This window comes from Fomitiporia mediterranea (assembly GCF_000271605.1).
Source record: "Fomitiporia mediterranea MF3/22 unplaced genomic scaffold FOMMEscaffold_1, whole genome shotgun sequence".
NCBI lineage: Eukaryota > Fungi > Basidiomycota > Agaricomycetes > Hymenochaetales > Hymenochaetaceae > Fomitiporia > Fomitiporia mediterranea.
Genome location: NW_006760386.1, coordinates 995,931 through 1,014,000, shown reverse-complemented (window position 1 = coordinate 1,014,000; position 18,070 = coordinate 995,931). Strand labels below are relative to the sequence as shown.

General features: G+C 45.5%; 6 protein-coding genes across 6 annotated transcripts; 1 reads left to right on the top strand and 5 right to left on the bottom strand.

The window, feature by feature from the left end:
• Positions 1-288: 288 nt before the first annotated feature.
• FOMMEDRAFT_143842 (uncharacterized protein) lies at positions 289-3,006 on the bottom strand. Its single transcript, XM_007261321.1, has 6 exons — positions 2,864-3,006; positions 2,727-2,811; positions 2,471-2,664; positions 2,189-2,412; positions 1,985-2,135; positions 289-1,926 (listed from the first exon to the last, which is right to left on the bottom strand). The coding sequence occupies exons 1-6, from the start codon at positions 2,987-2,989 to the stop codon at positions 445-447; spliced, it is 2,262 nt and encodes a 753-aa protein (XP_007261383.1). The 5' UTR covers positions 2,990-3,006; the 3' UTR covers positions 289-444.
• Positions 3,007-3,237: 231 nt separating this feature from the next.
• FOMMEDRAFT_100660 (DUF383-domain-containing protein) lies at positions 3,238-5,289 on the top strand (the record flags this gene model as incomplete). Its single annotated transcript, XM_007261320.1, has 6 exons — positions 3,238-3,445; positions 3,736-3,995; positions 4,053-4,207; positions 4,262-4,415; positions 4,482-4,676; positions 4,744-5,289. The coding sequence occupies 6 exons, from the start codon at positions 3,238-3,240 to the stop codon at positions 4,975-4,977; spliced, it is 1,206 nt and encodes a 401-aa protein (XP_007261382.1). The 3' UTR covers positions 4,978-5,289.
• A 2,078-nt stretch (positions 5,290-7,367) lies between these two features.
• FOMMEDRAFT_137749 (uncharacterized protein) lies at positions 7,368-9,345 on the bottom strand. The gene is made up of 6 exons (XM_007261319.1): positions 9,093-9,345; positions 8,890-9,039; positions 8,506-8,832; positions 8,298-8,448; positions 7,777-8,239; positions 7,368-7,718 (listed from the first exon to the last, which is right to left on the bottom strand). The coding sequence occupies exons 1-6, from the start codon at positions 9,180-9,182 to the stop codon at positions 7,661-7,663; spliced, it is 1,239 nt and encodes a 412-aa protein (XP_007261381.1). The 5' UTR covers positions 9,183-9,345; the 3' UTR covers positions 7,368-7,660.
• A 514-nt stretch (positions 9,346-9,859) lies between these two features.
• Positions 9,860-11,321, bottom strand: FOMMEDRAFT_16097 (uncharacterized protein). The gene is made up of 4 exons (XM_007261318.1): positions 10,806-11,321; positions 10,452-10,739; positions 10,099-10,385; positions 9,860-10,044 (listed from the first exon to the last, which is right to left on the bottom strand). Exons 1-4 carry the CDS (start codon positions 10,896-10,898, stop codon positions 9,984-9,986), a joined length of 729 nt encoding a protein of 242 aa, XP_007261380.1. The 5' UTR covers positions 10,899-11,321; the 3' UTR covers positions 9,860-9,983.
• A 654-nt stretch (positions 11,322-11,975) lies between these two features.
• Positions 11,976-12,326, bottom strand: FOMMEDRAFT_149952 (uncharacterized protein; the record flags this gene model as incomplete). The annotated part of the gene is made up of 1 exon (XM_007261317.1): positions 11,976-12,326. One exon carries the CDS (start codon positions 12,324-12,326, stop codon positions 11,976-11,978), a length of 351 nt encoding a protein of 116 aa, XP_007261379.1.
• Positions 12,327-13,035: 709 nt separating this feature from the next.
• FOMMEDRAFT_149951 (uncharacterized protein) lies at positions 13,036-14,054 on the bottom strand (the record flags this gene model as incomplete). The annotated part of the gene is made up of 3 exons (XM_007261316.1): positions 13,036-13,517; positions 13,577-13,908; positions 13,963-14,054. The coding sequence occupies 3 exons, from the start codon at positions 14,052-14,054 to the stop codon at positions 13,036-13,038; spliced, it is 906 nt and encodes a 301-aa protein (XP_007261378.1).
• Between the last annotated feature and the right edge of the window lie 4,016 nt (positions 14,055-18,070).

Sequence of the window (18,070 nt, the reverse complement as noted above, 5' to 3'; positions counted from 1 at the left end):
GGAAGGGAAGACAAGAACCAAGGAAGCCGATTTGCAAGATCTACCTGTCCACCCCTTTCTTTAAGTTCTTTCAATCCTTAAAAGCTTCGCGGCCATGTGCGCAGTACACATGCACATGCATGCGCATACTTCTTCTCGACTTTAGCTGAGAAGCACATAATTGCATATTACCTGCTTCGACCGTTCCCTTCTTCCTTTCCAATCTTCGACGTCTTGATAGCCTGATACCATCACCCGAGTTTCAAAACATGGGAATTTTCTTATTTCACACACGCTGCGGAGAAAAGGCGGGAGCATTTCATGGCGTTGTTCGTTACGAAGAAGCTGAGATAAAGATACACTGAGGTACATCTACGTTAACACCTGTCCGGACGCAAGCATGACGAGGAAACACAGATTGAAATACATGGCAAATTGGAAAAGAAAAAGTGGAAAGAATAACATTCATCGATTCGGTGGGGCTCCACCACGTCCCAACCCCTGCATTTGCTGATATTGCTGGAGTGTCATGTTTGCAGGCATAGTTGGCATCTGTTGCTGCCCGTTTGGTCCGACTTGGGGCATTCCTCGACCCATGCTTCGCTGAGTCTGGGCCTGGGCCTGGGCCCAAAGGAATTGCTGTTGCTGCTGTAGAGTCAACTGACCCATCTGACCCATCTGACCCATCTGGCCCATTTGGCCCATATGCATATAATTGAGAGGCATCTGGACGCCGGCGAAGTTTTGCTGTGTTCTGGGAGCTTGATCGTGCGCGGTCTGCTGGATTGTTTGGGTATTGCCACCTTGTGGATTCTGCTGTTGCTGCGGCGCCGGTGACACATGACCTTGCTGTTGCATCTGCGCTTGATGCATTGCCTGTGCGTGGGCCGCCTGCGCTTGTAGCGACCTATACATGGCCATACGTTGCTGCTGGTACTGGAGGACTGCCTGGGGATTCGCGCTCGCACCTGGTTGCATCATCATCGCCTGGCTGCCCGGGATCGGCTGCTGAGGTTGCTGGGGTTGCTGTTGGACTGGAGCTGGTGTCTGTCCTGCAACTGGCCGTGCGACAACTGGGTGACTTCCAACTAGCGGACTACCACGCATGACTTGGTTGCTTGTTGCTACCGGTGTGCTCTGCCTTGACATCATCGCTGCAGCTACAGCCGGCGGTACCATAGGGCTCCGTGCTAGCGCCGACGGAGGTGGTGCGGGCGAGGAACTTGGGTTGTTCACAGTAATAGGCGTGTTTCGACCACTCTGTGCCTGTCTCTGCGCTGCAATGGTCGCAGCTGCAGCCTGTGTCATGGCCATTGTTGGTCTACCGGTCTGGTAGAATTGTGCCATATTTGCAGGAATCTGTGCGAGACGCGGTTGAGCCTGTGCCTGTACCTGCGTTGGATGTGCAATTGGCTGTGGTGCGGGCTGCTGCGGTTGTGGTTGCGATGCTGGCTGCGGTTGTGTTTGCGGTTGAGATTGAACCGGAGTCTGCGTCGGTATTTGTGTTTGAGTCTGCGGTTGACTCTGATTTACCGGTTGTTGAGTCGGCAGCGAAGAGGTCGCAACAGCAGGAGTGCTAGGTTTAACAACTGTCGAAGGTCGGCGCCGACCAGGGGGAAGAGCAGGGTTGAGGAAATTGGCCGGAGGTAATGGGGGGTTGAACTGAGTCGGTTGAGGTCGAGTTGGCTGAGGAACTTGAGCTTGAGGCGGTTGGCTAACCGCGCTCGCCTGCGGCGGAGCGGCAGTTTGCGACGGTGGGCGTTGTGGGAGAGGCTGACTTGCGGATTGCTGTTGTTTTGAAGGCGACTGCCTATGGGCAGGATCAATAGCAGGTGGCGCCTGCGTCTGGGGGACTGTGGTGGGTGCGGGTTGTGGAATCGTGTTCGTATTTGTTTGTGAGTACGACGTGGTAAGTGTGGGTGCGATAGGCGCGACAGGCGCTGAAGGCTGATGAATTCAATTCGGTTAGCACTAGAATATTAGCGGCTTTATGGAATATTCTTACTTTTTCAGGTGCTTGTTGGCGAGTCAGGTTCTGCGGAGCCATAGTACCAGAAGATATGTTGTTTGGAACTGATGTAGTCGTCGCAGGCTGTGAGGTCTGCTGAGAGGCTGCCGCTGCACGCTTCTGTTCCATAACTGAGAGAATTTTATAACTATATTGAAAGATAGTGAGTATGGAGTTACAGAAACCAGTCAGGAAACGTACCTAGGATGAAATGGCTTATGCGTATTGCTAAATTGCGGATTCATGAACTGCATAATCTTCGCACGTTTGGCCTTCTCGGTTTCGTCTTCTTCGATGTCAACCATAGCAGTTGCCTTGCGTTTTAGTGAATTCGGAACGTTTGGCGTGGAGACACGGAGAATACTATTAACAACTCGTGTCAAAGACGGATCCGGATCCAGACATAACGGAGCCGAAGTACACAACTATATCATAGATAAGAGTTCTGGCAATTCGTCAGTCAATGGGTGGATAAGAGCATACCAGAATCTTTGATTCGACTAGTAGAGCATCCATATCTGACCATTTCGACCCCGTCTTCTCGTTCATGTTGCAAATGTCTGCCCATATTGTTTCAGCGTTAGGTCGCAGTACTACGCGCTGCTTATCTGGCTTCTCCAGTACTGGTTCCTTCGCCCTTGCAGGTCGGAAATCCAAGAGTTCAACAATTAAGCACCCTTTAAATCCAGTCGTGAACAAATATGTCTCCCAGCCCATCGCCACGATAATGACAACATACCATTATAATACTGTATACCTGCCTCGTCGAAAACTTTAATGAAGTCAGTAGGTATCCTGAAGGCCCGTATATCTTCCAGAATTGACTATATTGTTAAAGTCAGATACTGATATTTATGGTGTTAACTCGTTCCGCACCGAAACAGAATTATTATATGAGAACTTGGGTCCGTGATTGAGAGTCCAGTAGTCAGGATAGAGATTTGCTGAGAAAGACGGAGGGTGCTTCTCATGCACCTCGAGCAGTGCGATGTCATCGCGCATAATATTGTAACCACTCGTCTTCATCGTTGGTGGTGGTCGAGCGGAAGGTGAAAGCGCGAGTCACTGACGGTGGATGGACATGTGACTGACGCGGATTGGGCACGTGGTGGCTGTGTCAGCAGTGAGTGAGCGAAATTTCGATCCGAGGTACACTCCATTGAGTCCATTCTGCTCGTATCCGACGTGATGCAGAACGAACTGAAAGAGGTATTTGCATTGAAATGAATCACAGTAGGCTCAGAACTGACATGCAACTTGTGCAGCTTTTACAGTTCCTTCATGATAAAAACCCTCAAGTCCGTCAAATTGCACTCGCCAATCTAGTCGGACATACAACCAAGGGCTCGCTGAATAGGAATATATTCTTTGCTGGACTTGGAGCCGGGGGGCTGAGCAAGGATAACGAAAATGATTGTATCCGAGACTTGAAGCTACTTTGCCGTGATCAGTTGGTAAGTCTGCGCATATAGTGTATATTCCTCTAAATTTTATGTACAGGGGAATTTATAGGCGATTGCACACGATGCGTTTCGTGCTCTAGTCAACCTTTCAGATTCCTCAACCCTTGCAATAGCACTTTCTGAACCTAGCTTTCTGACATTTCTTGTGTCCTACATTCTCGTTAGTCCGGTTGATATATTGCATTTCTGAACTTTGTGCACTAAAGCGCCTTACAAAGAACCCCGCATCAATCCTAGCAGATCTTGCCTGCATGATGCTCTCAAATGTTACGACGACATCAGTAGCATGTTCAACTTTGTTATCTCTGAAGATACCGGTTATACCTCTACCGATTGGCTCGCCCCCGTATTATCCGACTCAGTCACGATCTGGGACAAGCCCATCTCCATCCCCGTACCCTTCTGGAGATTCAAAAGACGTACAAGCACTACCACTATTAGTCCAGGCATTTTCACAGAGTGGGACTTCTAGTGCACCTACGGAGCAACGGATACGCAAGGCGGATCTCCACTTTCTTTCCAGTGTGTTTGCAAATTTAAGTATGGTTAGTTCGTCTATGAACTTACTTATACCCAATTACTGAGTTCTTTCACCAAGTAAGGCCTCTTCTGGCCGTTCGTTCTTCCTTACTCCAAGACCTACCAACGTTCTTGCATCGGAAACTGTCGGTGAACTTGAATATCCCTTGCTACAACTTATCGCTTTCACCGAACACGCCGATACAATCAGACGGGGTGGAGTTGCCTCAACAATAAAGTACGTTTTCGCGAGGACTTCTGTCATTTAGCTCGTCGTTAATATTATAATAAGGAACTGTGCTTTCTATATCCCTGCACACAAAGCAATGCTCTACCCAGAGACAGAGGCAGTAGCGGTCCCCCCGTCAAACGTAGAGGCACCGGGAATGAACATTTTACCCTATATCTTGCTGCCATTGGCTGGTCCAGAAGAGTTTGATTTCGAGGTCAGTACTGGAATATCTTGTCGTCCACCTCTTCCTGGAAACAACTAATTGGATCGCTACGCTCAGGACCAGGAAAAACTCCCAGCAGCTCTCCAGCTTCTCCCAGATACGAAGAAGCGAGAACAGGATGCAGTCTTGCGTCGTACGCATGTCGAGACGTTGATTCTCTTCTGCACAACTCGATCCGGAAGAGACTACCTACGCAATAACGGTGTCTACGAGGTCGTTCGCACTTTGCACCTAGTTGAGCAGAATGAAATTGTAGGCATATCTAAATAGTATCTGTGTGAACAATCACTTAATAACGGTTAACGGTTAACTAAATCAGGTTAGAGAAAATATCGAGAGGCTGGTTAATTTATTGAAGGGTGATGAGAGACCATTGGAAGAAGTAGATAGCGACGGCTGGAGCCACGGTAAACTCGCATTGAACAACATGGATTCACCACAAGGTCCAGACGTAGGGGGGAATACCGATCAAGGCCGAGCGGAAGTCCGTAATACCGCTCCGCCGAGATCTCCGCCGGACGAAAACGACGAGGATAAAATCATAGAGATATAAGTCGGGTTTAAACATACGGTGATATCAGCTTGACTTTGCAAAACTTGTTTCTGTGGTGATGGGGTAGACAACGGAAAAGGAAAAGAAGCTCTACCTCTGCATCGCTTCACTAGAGAAGTTCCGACGAACGATGTTACGTTCTAACCTTGCAAGCAATCCAGAGTCTAGACTTCACCGATCGGACGAGTGAGTCCGCGGCACGATATGGAACGCAAGAAGCATATATGCAATACACCCGCATGATTCGTTTCGTAGGTGCGCCGTACATGTCGCGTCTATTGTACTCTGAGAGCAGCGGGTAAATGTGAATATGATCCCTTGCATCGTCGGAAACTACTTCTATCCGACTCCGACGGACGAATCTTTATTCATTTTGCACGGAGGCATCCATTCTTTCGCTTCTCGAACAGCATGCGGAACAGTACGGCAGACCCGCGAATGTTTCATTAAACAACCAGCTGACCTTGTGGTCATATATCTCTCATCTTCACGGCGAGGCTCCGCGCCGCGACAGACAATGTGTCTTTTCTTTCACACTGGCCAACCTGTTTTGACATTGAGCTGTGAGCCTCCTTGTCCACGCGACAGAAGTTAGAACAAGATGTCCGCCCTGGCTGTGGAACAATCAAGCCAGGGATTCTTAATGAGAAAAGCGAACTGGAAAGGTGGGCCTGGCGTATGTGCATTACCTCAGCTAAAATCTAAATGGCCGACCAGTTTGACTTTTGGTAGAAGGGGAAAAAAGGTTAGACATTCAAACTTTAGGCTTAACCGAACACGTGGCATACTGTACATACGTTTTTGGTGCATTCTACGAGTTAGGAAATACCTCCCTTTCTCGTCTTCGTATCAACATCCAGACTTCATCCCCACAACACCGGCGACTTGATTACTTCGATCGCCGGATAGCATATGCTGAAAACACCGACATCTTGAATCCCGGCTCCGTCGGAAGCAATCGAGTTTCTCGCAGTCAGCTCAATCTGCAAGAATTCCAGGAGCATGTGGAAACGCACAAGCTCTAGCGGACGACCAGGCGACTACCAGATCTGGCTCCTCGACTGCTAAGCCGTCGAGCCCATTCACGTTCTTGAGACGAATCTGTGCATCAACGAGAATATAAAATGTCAAGATTGATTCACATATCTAAAAAACCTCCAGCGCTTTCCATATACTTTGGCTTCAGAATTCGCTTAATTCTTTCCAATTCCGTCCACGGAAATATCAAAATGCATTACATTCTAGCGCTCTGTATTCTTATGGTCCCCAAAGTCATTGCTGCAGTCTGTCCGCCTATTGTATCTCTACCCGTGTATGCTGTGAGCCTAACCTATTCTAAAGGCCGGTATCAACTAAATCTAGCCTCTCTAACTTCTTTTCTTTTCCACCTTACATGCGTATTGAAAAGCCACCAGCACACGATAATCACGTTCCACCACTTTTGAACACCGTGCATGAATTAGCAGAATTGAAAGACATAGCAGACGAGTTGACACAAGCTGTATCATTGATGAGGCGCTTGGCTTTGATCGAAGTCCTGTTGTTAACTCTCGCAATGTCGTTGTTGCTAGCGCTGTCTCTGACGATGATCCCCTCGCCCAAATTCTCCAAGTATCCCCCATTTCTCTCTGGTACGCAACTTTGTTAATTATATTTTGCCATTTGGTAGTTATTGACCTATACTCATCAGGTACATGTCCATTGGCTAGAAGACGAGAGGGGCAGACATAATCTCAAAACTGTATCAGAAGCTCTGGATAGGTCAGGCTGATATATGCGTGCTATAGGGATGCTGATTCTAATTTTAACCACATAGTTTTGTAATTAGAAGACGGACCGAAAGCAGACAGTGGGTTCGGTGGATTATATCACAGAAAATTATCTATTCATATCTATTTTATCAACATGTCCGATCGTCAAAAATACAACACAAGCCATGGTCAGCTCTTTGTCATCACCGCGCAACCCTTCAATTGTTTCTCCCACAGAGTCTGGGTCTCAATATCCGTCTGCCGGATCTCACCGCATCCATCTTACTATGTCGTCTTTTGTAACTCAATCAGACGCTTCTGAAGTTTTCCGATTCGGAATTATCCCTCTGACAACTACTCAAACTCACACTGTATCCACCTGGACAGAAAGAGCAAGGAACTTAAACTCATGTAAACCCTGTGTTGGCAGTGTAAACTGGGATCAACAAGGAATACACACACGCTACATTTATGCAACGTATTGACTGTATCTAGAAGGCGTAGAAGGCCAATAGATTCCTGGGGAAGGGAATAAAAGTAAAGATGACTGCAGCACTGCTATCTTGTCTCACAAGATTGTGACAAGAGTAGACACCCCAAGCATGAAATTCCCACATGGGACACAATCCGAACTTGGTCGAGACGCTTTTATTCCACTGCCACTTATACTAGCTACACGGAATGACGAAAGAGGCGGATAGACATTTAGACAAATGTGATAGTACGCTATTGTCCAATGTCCAAGATGAAACGGGAATCAATGTCCGGAGATGGGATATGGGACACCCAGATTGCGAAATTCAGTTAAGAATTCACGAAATGGGATGGTGCATGAAACATGGAGTACAATACGAGGAGAATGGGGAAGACTGAATCGCGTCCGGCGGAAACAGGCGCAGGGGAGGGGGAAATTACGAAGGGCCGCGAGTTTTTTAGTACTCGACAGGGAGACGCCTGAAGTTTGCACTACGACGGAAGCCGATTGGAGATCTACATGCCAGCATAGTGTTAGCTAACTAAGAAATATAATGTATGAAGGTGAGCTCACCCAGACTTCTGATTCGATGTAACAATGACGGTCTTTGTGTTACCACCACCGTTCTTGGCGTTATTACCTGAAGCAGCATTTCCATTGGCATTTCCGTTTCCAGCTGCATTGCCACCAGCATTACCAGTTGCGTCACCAGAGGCGTTACCAGTAGCATCACCAGAGGCATTGCCATTGGCATCACCAGAAGCATTACCATTGGCATCACCAGTAGCGTTACCAGTCGCATCACCAGAAGCATTACCATTGGCATCACCAGTAGCGTTACCAGTCGCATCACCAGAAGCATTACCATTGGCATCACCAGTAGCGTTACCAGTCGCATCACCAGTAGCGTTACCAGTCGCATCACCAGAGGCATTACCAGTAGCGTTACCCGCAGCATTACCCGCAGCGTTACCGCCATTAGCAAGTCCCTGCAATCCGTTGAGGAGATCCGTCACAGAAGAGGTGTCATCCAGGCCTAAACAAATTGACAAGAATTATAATCTGCATTGCGAGGGCGGAGCGTGTGACCTTACCAAGAGAGGTCAGGAGGTCCCCGACAGTCGAGTCTGCGGTTATAGCGCCGCCAGTAGCTCCATCGGTAGAATTCGCGTTTGCATCACCGCTTGTTACGTTGCCTGCACCACTAACGTCGGTAGCAGTTGCCGTAGCAGCAGCGTCCGTAGCCTGCACAAACAAGCAATTAGCAAACCGATTGTAATCCTCACCGATAAATCAACTTACAGTAGCAGTAGCACCAGCACCACAGTCCACTGTGACAGTTACAGTCGAAGCAGCATCTGTAGCAGTGGCATTCGCGTCTGCACCTCCGTTACCGTTTGCGTTACCATTTGCGTCGGCGTTCTTGTTCTTTGCCAGTTTCTTAGCTTTCTTGGATGTCGCAGCGTCAGTCGCAGTAGCGGTGGCGTCGGTGGCAGTAGCAGTAGCTGCAGCATCAGTAGCGACAGCAGTATCTGTCACAGCAGCAGTGTCAGTTGCAGCTGCCGAGTCAGTAGCAGTAGCTACTGCGGTATCCGTAGCTGCAGCAGTGTCGGTGGCTGCTGCAGAATCCTAGAAAAGTGACATGGATAAGGTACAGTCTGATTGATATTGACAAAGAAAGCTTACAGTCGCAGCGCATACGGTCACCGTCGTAGCTGCAGCATTTCCATTCGCATTGCCATTCCCATTAGTATTGGAGTTTCCGTTGTCGGCATTCCCATTCGCATTACCGTTGGCGTCTCCATTTTGTGCGTTAGACTTGTTGCCATTCCTGGCCTACATTGACAATGAGTACGAGTCATTTCACATGAGAAATAAAACGATCCTACCTCTAGAGCAAACGCGGCCGGCTGCGGGGCAGCGACTGCTGAACCAGCTAATGCGAAGACAAGAGACACGAGAGCAATAGAGACGCGCATAGCGAGCAACTATCTACTTGAGTTCAAATATAGTGAAGTGGTAGTAGAACAAAGATCCGTCTCGAAAACGAAGGTAGAGATGAGAGAACGAGGAGCCGCACAGCGGAAACAAATGAGCTGATCACTGATCGAGCTGAGGAAAGTGCGAAGAGGGAAAGGCGGAAGAAAGGGGGAGTGAACGAAGAGCGGAAAGGCACTTTGAAAGAGGAGAATTGAGTTCGTGGAGTATTATATAGGAACACTAGCAGTACCCCAGATCAGAAATGCGTTGTTTAATTTCGCAGGTGAGACGCAAACGAAGATGCGTTGCAATCACATTTTGGAATGTGGGTAAGCGCTCTTGCAAATTGTTTCCAGGGCATGGAGCTGTTGCGAGACGACCAGAAAAAGGGCATAGTGGTCTTGTGTTCTACCTGTGTTCTAGATAGAGTACTGCAGGCTGGGCGAACGGAGCCTTTTTTTAGAACCTTGTTAAGCGGATCACGCAAGAGCAAGCCTGACAACAGGGTGCATCGAAAGTGGAGAGCCCATCACAACAGAAGACTTATGCCAAACAACGCGTACATTTTGACTGCGACGCGTCTATTAGTCAGCAACTTCGTCATCATTCAATCAGGTCTCTCAGCGCCCGTCACTGAAAACAGTCATCACGAACTTGTGTTGCGAGCCTCTTCTCGAAGGTATTCTTGGTATTCTGCTGTGCAACACGATCAAGCGCATCTAAGAAACTCCAATCTATGACTTTCGGAACTTTCCCTCTAGCTACAATGTTCAACAGTAACTCCCATGCGGCGTGCCATTTCAGGCCAGGTCCTCAGAGTCAAAGTGCTTCTTTTCCAATCTCTGGCGGTACACTGCTCGTCTATGTAATACCCGTGAGCAGCCCGCGCATTGCAATAAGTTGTGATATACGAACCTGCTGTTGCGCTTCAGACCGACGGCGCCATCAACTACTGATCCCGCAGCTCCTGTAACACCATCCACTACATTTCCAACAGTGTCACTAACCCCACCGAGGGTGTCACCAACAGCATTCGATCCAGTCACACCATCTGCAACATTTCCAACTGCACCAGTAGCGCCGTCGATGATACTTTCAACTGTTCCGGTCAGACCGCTCAGGAGGCCACCAACTGCGCCAGTGGAGCCCGTAGAGTCACCAGAATCAGGACTCGTGGAGTTGCCAGAGCTAGCGTCTTGCCTCTATAGAGCCAAAGCAAGGAATTGGCTTTTTATGTAGTTAAAAGTTCTTGTATCAAGGTTACTCACAGCAAGATGAACACTGTCTCGCTTGAGACCAGTGGCACCATCAACAACTGAGCCCGCTGCTCCCGCAACACCATCGACTACATTACCCACAGTATCGGTGACTCCTCCCAGAGTGTCACCGACCGCGTTAGAACCTGTAACACCATCTGCAACGTTCCCCACAGCCCCTGTAACACCGTCAACAACACTTCCAACGGTCCCTGTCACACCACTTAGGAGACCACCAACTGCGCCGGTGGAACCCGTCGAATCCGAAGTCGTGGTGTTCGTCGGGTCGGCTTCATCCCTCTTCAAGACCATAGGGTATGCATTTAGTCAGTGAGCACAGCAATGCATATGATCTGGATTACTCACGGCAAGGTGTATTTTTGTCCCTGATGAGGGGGCAGGTAAAGCGATCCCTATTCCAACAAGTGCCAAAAGCAGAGACACAGAAGCAAGACGCATCTTTCGGATCAGAAGATTTTTTTATTAAAGGAAAGGCAAGGGGACTTGGAACAACGGATGAAGTAGGCTAGGATAAGCTTTACTTTGAAAGAGAGGATAGGTTTAACCGCACAGCGGGCCTCGAAAGGAGTGAAAGGGATTGAAAGACGAAAACGAACGAAGGTAGAGTAAAGCTACGCAATCGGACTCCTGCTTTATACCAGAGCATTTCGGTATGAATATATCGCATAGCTCGGAGGCCGCATACATCTCTACAACCCTACTCGGCGCTGGCTTGGACGTATGAATCGGCTCCCGTCTCCCGCGATTACATGTAGCAAGTCAGCTGCTCCGAAATTCTTGGCCTCGTCGCGGAGCGACAATTCGCTTGCGAGCCGGTCGTCATCCGCTTCAGCTCGTCTTTCATTTGCTTGCTTCTAGCGTCTTTCATTGGAGATCCAATGGGGATATGTTTGCTGCGCACGATGTTTGCAATTTTTCAGAACTGTGGAGTCGGAAAATATAAGAAATGCTTCCGCGACGCGTGATAAATTCTCTACCGAAATTGCTCCAAAACGGGACGCGACCACGTGCTTTGCAGAGTAGATGGACAGTTATGGCAACCCTGATCAGTGAATCAACGCTTCATTGAACATGATTTGAAAGTGCAAGTTTCACAGCTTGGACACGACAAGAATGGATTCAACTTTCTATGTCTCGTGGAAATGATCCCTGAATATCTCCTGGTTATTTGACAATAACTTTCGCTATTTTACACCAGACAACAGCGCTTGCGGTGAACCGAGGTCAAAAGGCAGCCTTGTCGACACGCTCGATCATTACTCGCAGTCAGACATCGACGTTTGCTTCCAGGGAAGTTCAGCCTTCCATTCACAAACTGCTCATAATACCAACACAACCGAACCACAAATACAGGCTACTAATAATATCTTGAATGCGTGGAATCATAAAAAAATCCGGGGCGGCAATCATCCAACGTCGTGGCAGACCCGAGATTGTTTCTGCATTCCGAAATCAACTTGTATCATGGTAACAAATCGGATTGGTAAGAAACAAGACTCACATTTGACAAGGGGTCTATGATGGCTGATGGTGTCCCATGATCGGCTTGTCAGACGGTGCAGCATTTCTAGCGATGATATTGCTGTCGGCAGAGCCTGTGGCAGTCTGACCGTCCGTTGCGCTATCGACTGCGAGCTGGCGCTTGGTGACATGATTATTAGGTTCCTTCAGGATATAGGGCCTGTGTTGAATGCTCTGCATGACGGATGGACTACGTAACGGCGGATCTGTAGTCGTGGAGTTCTGTGCAGTTACAGCAAGCTGACGTGCAGAGAGACTGGCTGTCAAAGTGGGCAAACGGGCGGCACTAGCTATGCTGGCCAGAGCCAGGAACAGAACAAGGAAGGTAGCAGTGATGTGGTGCATAATCGATCGTCAAAGGCTACTAGTACTTTCAAAGGCGAGGGTACACAAGGTATTCGTCAATGGAGCATGGTGAGTCCGTTCATTTATACCCGTAGAATCAAGAAATAATATCTGCTCAACACCATTTGCTTCCTTACTTTAAACAAGGCTGCTCTGAGCTCTAGACCTTGCGTCTGACTTTTGTTATAAGATTCGCTGGTCAGATACTCAATTCTCCCTTACCCTCAATCTCATCTCGAGCCACATAAAATACAGAGCATATCCGTCGTAACCGGGATAATAACTAGTCCAATTCACAGTCAGCGACTTAGGCATATTGTAAAACTTCCGACTCGCCTTAACTGCTGATAAACTTGAGATTAACGCACGGAAATGTGGCGTTCTGTAGATATGAACTGAATACAACTTTAATTCTCCTCACGTCTTCTTGTGTTAGTTCCGCTAAACAAGGCCACTTTCCGCTAGATTCGGCCTGGATTCGAAGCAGTTCCGCTCACAGTACTAGTGTTTGTGGTTGGCCTAGTCAGTGTATGGCTGTTGGCAGAAGCAATTAACTGACCGATCCTTTCAGCTCTTTAGCATTCAAATCCATTGCTCATGGTTTCAGAATGAAATAGTGGTTTCAACTCTGCAACTTAGTAAGTGTTGCTATAAGTATTCGCCTTGCCTGGCGCTGACGAGCCATCCGTTCCTCCTCTTCTCGCGCTCTTTAGAGTTCCGTTTCCTTTAACACGTGGGATTCAAGGCGCCTCTTGTCTTCCTCCTCTCGACGACGGCGTAATGTCTGCTCCTTCTCTGTACGTGCACGGTCTTCACGCCTCCGCCGTTCCTCTTCTTCCTCTGCTTGCGCAAGCTCCTCTTCCCGTTGCTGTAACTCGTTCCGCCCGTGTTCAAGAGCCTCCTCCTTTTTGCGCAATTCCTCTTCCTTTCGAAGACGCTCGAGGGCTTCCTCTTGTTGAAGATGAATCCATACTTTGCGCTTAAGTTCATCCTTGAGGGCACGCAGTTCTTGCTCCTTCCTACGCTGCTCACGATCCTCCGGCTCTTTCTGCAAAAGCTCTTCACGAGCAAGGGCTTCCTCTCGTTTGTGTAGCACCCGTTGTTGGTGTTTAAGTTCATGCTCTAGGGCGAATATTTCTTCTTCCTTCCTGCGATGCTCATCGGTACGTTCCTCCACCTCCTTCCGAAAAGCTTCTTCCTGTTAATGAAGTGCCTGTGCTCGGCGGTTGAGTTCATCCTCAAAGACGTACAATTCTTCCTCCTTCCTGCGCTGCTCTGCTGCACGTTCCTCCTCCTCCTTCCGCTGTCGCTCAAGTGCCTCCTCCTTCTCACGCAATTGCTCTTCCTTCCGGCGACGTGCAAGTGCTTTCTCTCGTTGACGAATGAGCCATCCTCGGTGCTTAGGTTCATCCTCTTGGGCACGTAGCCCTTTCTCCTTCCTGTGCTGCTCAAAGCGTGTTCCTCTTCCAATTTCCGCAAAGCCTCTTCACGATCTTGTTCTTCCTCCCTCCTCTGAGCTTCCGCGATCTCACTCTTGAGACGCTTCAGTTCACCAACCTTCCGCATAAGATCGTTCTCCTTTCTTCGCTGCACCTCAAGCTCACTCTGCCTCTAGGTTTCCAGAATTCGCTGCTACTCTTCCAGCCTCATGTCCTTCTTCTGAAGCTCGAGTTGTTGAGTTTTCTCAGCGATTTCTCTCTCTTCTCGCAGTCGAAAGTGTTCCGCCATCTCGCATCTATGCAGATTGAGCTCTTCCTCCTGTGCAGCGATCTCACCCTCTCTCTACTGTCACAGTTCTGCTTCTGACTAACACTGTGCCTTGAGCACTCACTTCCAATTGGCAAAGTCATCCTCACTAGTGCGTTTCACTGTGGCTAGTTCCTCACGCAGTTCTCGGAGAGCCTTCTCTTGAGACTCGTGCTGTGCTTCAAGTAAATTATACAGTTCATAGTGCTGTTCCTTAATGAGGCATCTCTCATGCCCAGTCAACTCATTGTCAGACCTCTCTTTCCTTGTAAGAAGCTCAACCTCATGCTTTCAATATTGAATGTCTTGTTGTTGGCAATTAAGTGCTTCCTCATGTTCCCTTACTATATGTTCTGACAATGCTGATAATAATGACAAATTGCAAACACAATTGTTGAATGAATGAGTGCCAGGTGATTCAAGAGCAACTGATTCAAAAGAGTCCTTTACAGTGAGCAACCTCATAGCCTTGTAAGATAGGGTATTTGTTTGAGTACTATTCACTGTAGAGCCAGTATTACTGATTTCAATCAGCTAGTAGAATAGACTTGCACTAGGAATTACTATAGATTTTAGTAATAACAGAGGAGAGGGCTGTCTATAGCTACTAGCTAATAGAGAATGACACACACTAGTATTAGAGGGTGTTAGGGACAGTATTAGAGTGTAGGTTTCCTGGCTAGGCACAGACAGTAGTTGTAAGCTACTCAGTCCTAACATTAATATTAGTAAGGTAGTCTTAGGACTTTAGGTAGACTTTAGAATAGGTGTAGGTTGACCAGAAGTTTGAGTCTAATGTTGTAACAGTCCTTATGTAAGTAAACTAGTACTTGTATTACTATCATACTGTTAGTGTTAAGAGTATACATTTGTGCTAGTTGTAGAGATTGTATTAAATAAGGTGGTAGACAAATTTAAAGTTCTAGATAAACTTAGTAGAATATACATATAGAATGTTACAAGTATACTTGTCTTGTTCTCTAGAGGCTACTATACTACTATTAGATTATCAGTCAATAGGGTGTTTGTAAGATTGTAACTTGTGTAAAGAGGAGGAGTAAAAGTAGTAGTAGTAATACTTCTCTTCCTTTTCTATATTATACTAACTACTTAGAACATATATGATTTCTAAGACAGACTGAATCTTGTAGTTGTATAATGTAAAGAAGTAGCTGAAAGCAGATCTGGTTCTGTCTTATTAAGGCACAAAGGCCTAGTACACTATACTGTATATAGTCTAGAAGACTCTTTCTAATAGTATATTAATACTTCTAACTCTTTACTATCTGACTCACTACTAAGACTGAGTTTCCTGAGACAGTGTTTATACTTAATAAGGTCTCTCTCCTCTTCTTCAAGTAACTGCTTGATTTTTAGTTTTTGTGTTTAGTACTTTATACACTTCTTTGTTTAATTTATTAGGAGAGAAGAGACTAGTATATTATATATTAAGTTAACACTAAAACTCAGCTTTAGTCTGTTAGAGTAGTTTAACATACTGTACCTCCTAATTGTGTTACAGTTTCTTAAGAAGTGGTAGAAACCACTCTTCCTCATTATTAAATATTAAAGGATTGAAAAACATATATAAAAAGATAAGAGTTATATAAGAGTTCTAACTAGAGCTAGAGTCTGTACTAGAAGTGAGTTGTAGCTAGTAGATAGTTACTAACATTAACTGTCACAGTGTACACAGAAAAGGGAGTCAACCTGTAAGTAGTACTGTTAGAGCCTTTCTCTAATACTGTTAGGAATTGTAAAATACAATAACTAAGTTTGAAAAGCTTAACTCAAGACTTGGAACCAAGTAGTTTATATACAAAACTCTATTAGTTACAAGTCTAGAGATTAGCCAGATCAACTAGGCTACATTTGTTGTCCTACTTAGTAAGAACTCTAGCTTAGTATTATTAACCTCTAATCATTACTAATGAGTGATCAATCCATTAGTAGAGAGAGGGGACAGGAAGGAGTAAGTACTAAGCCAGTTAGGAAAAGGTAACAAAACCTATAAACAAGGTTGTTAACATGTCTTACAGACAATATAGTATTAGTAAACCAATAATACTAATTAGAGCAGAACAGATACATGTGTCAGATGTATGTATTAGATACACAATACAAGACATGTATTAGATAAAAAAACATATTCTAGATAACTGAGACATACAGACTGTTACAGTTCTCTACTCTTGTACCTTCAGTTCTAAGGGTTTTACACCCTTCTATACCAGAACTTGGGACTTCCATCCCTTAGAGGTACTGTCTATGAACTATATATGTGCTGACTCTTACTACTACCCTTCCTTACTTTATCATTCTATTCCTTTGACTACTCCTTCATTCTCTGTTCATTCTATAGTCTCTTACCCTTTATCCATCCCTTCATTCTTTGTACCTTTATCTTTGACATTCCTTTCTTTTATTCTTCATAGCTTATCATTCTTAGTAGCTCATACTCTCTGAGTACTCTTGTGTAGTTTAGTATATATAGGTGTACAAGATCAGACTAGTCCTGTAGTCTTGATCTTGTCTACTCTAAGTAGTCCTGTACTCTTAGGCTCACTCTATATACTCTACTCTTGTCTCACTCTCTCTCTCTACCTGTTCTGTAAGTTCTAACTATGTTCTAGTACTTACATTCTATATTTCTGTTGTGTAGAATAGTTATAGCCTAGGTCCCCTTACTAAGCTTTCAGGTCCCCTCTATACTGTCACTGACATCAGATTAAGACTACCCATTACTACCCTACAACTCTCTTATGTTTCAGGCATCAGTACTTACTATTGTATTAATCTCTTTCCTTTGTCCTAACCCTTTTACATTTTTAAATTTTAAACTTTCTAAACCTTTTTAAACTTTTGCCACCCTTCTTCTATTCATTACCCCTTTTAGTTTAGTATCAATTCCTTTGTAGTGTAAACATAGACTCTCCTACACTAACTGTCACCCCTACTGTCCTGCCAGATCAGTAGTTACAAGTAGAACTAGCTTAATACATACAAACCTCTATCTAAGAGGCCTTTACTAACTATATACCTCTAGCCTCTTCAGAACCTGTTCTGATTGTTCTAGAAGTCACAAACTGTTCTAGAAAGAAAGTGTATGTAGCCTACCCTTTAGACTTTAATAAGTAGTACTTTAAGGACTTCTAGTACTAAGTTGAACTATATGTAGCTACTACTTTGACCAATCTATTCTCAGATCTCAATTGTGTCCTATTTGTCCTCTCCTTCATAAAGGAAGGTAATACAGCTACCTAGGCTTAGAACTAGATTGAAGACTATTAGATCAGAAGCCTGATCTGACTTCAGAACAATAAGTTGTACTCAGAATTCATAGAGCAACTCTGTACTTCCTTTATTAATCCAAATGAGAAGTATAATGTACAGAACAAGCTTGTATCTCTGTGACAGAGCAAACATTCTACTAATGTCTTCTTTCAGGAGTTTAATATCTTAGCCTGGAAGGCAGGATTCATACTTGGGTTTAATAATGTTCTTATTAGAATGCTTGAAAAAGCTCTTTACTCAGAACTGGTTGATAAGATTCTCAGAATGACACTAGAACTAGTCACTTATACTGAGTAGAAGATACATACTATCTCCTTTGACTAAGCTATAGCTTAGATGTATTAAGTCTGTACAGAACACTTGTACATGTGTTTAGCTTTAACAGTTCTGAGCCCTCAGATTGATTCACTTATAATTTACAATCAATCTGTTCTAATAGACATTAGAGAAGCCTGAAAGTAAGAAGTATACTTTACCTGTAGAAAGTCAGAGCACTAGATTAAGGACTGCCTGTAGAAGTAACAGTATATCTGTTAGGTCATTAGAGTAATAATGAGTAACAAGTAGGATTTGTAGTAAGAAGTCTTTTCTACAAATCTAGAAGTCATTTTAGAACTCTTAGACTCTGACTATACACTCTAGGATTTTATAGAGGCTTAACAGTAAATGTAGTACTGAAAGGCTATAACTTAGATTTTTTAATA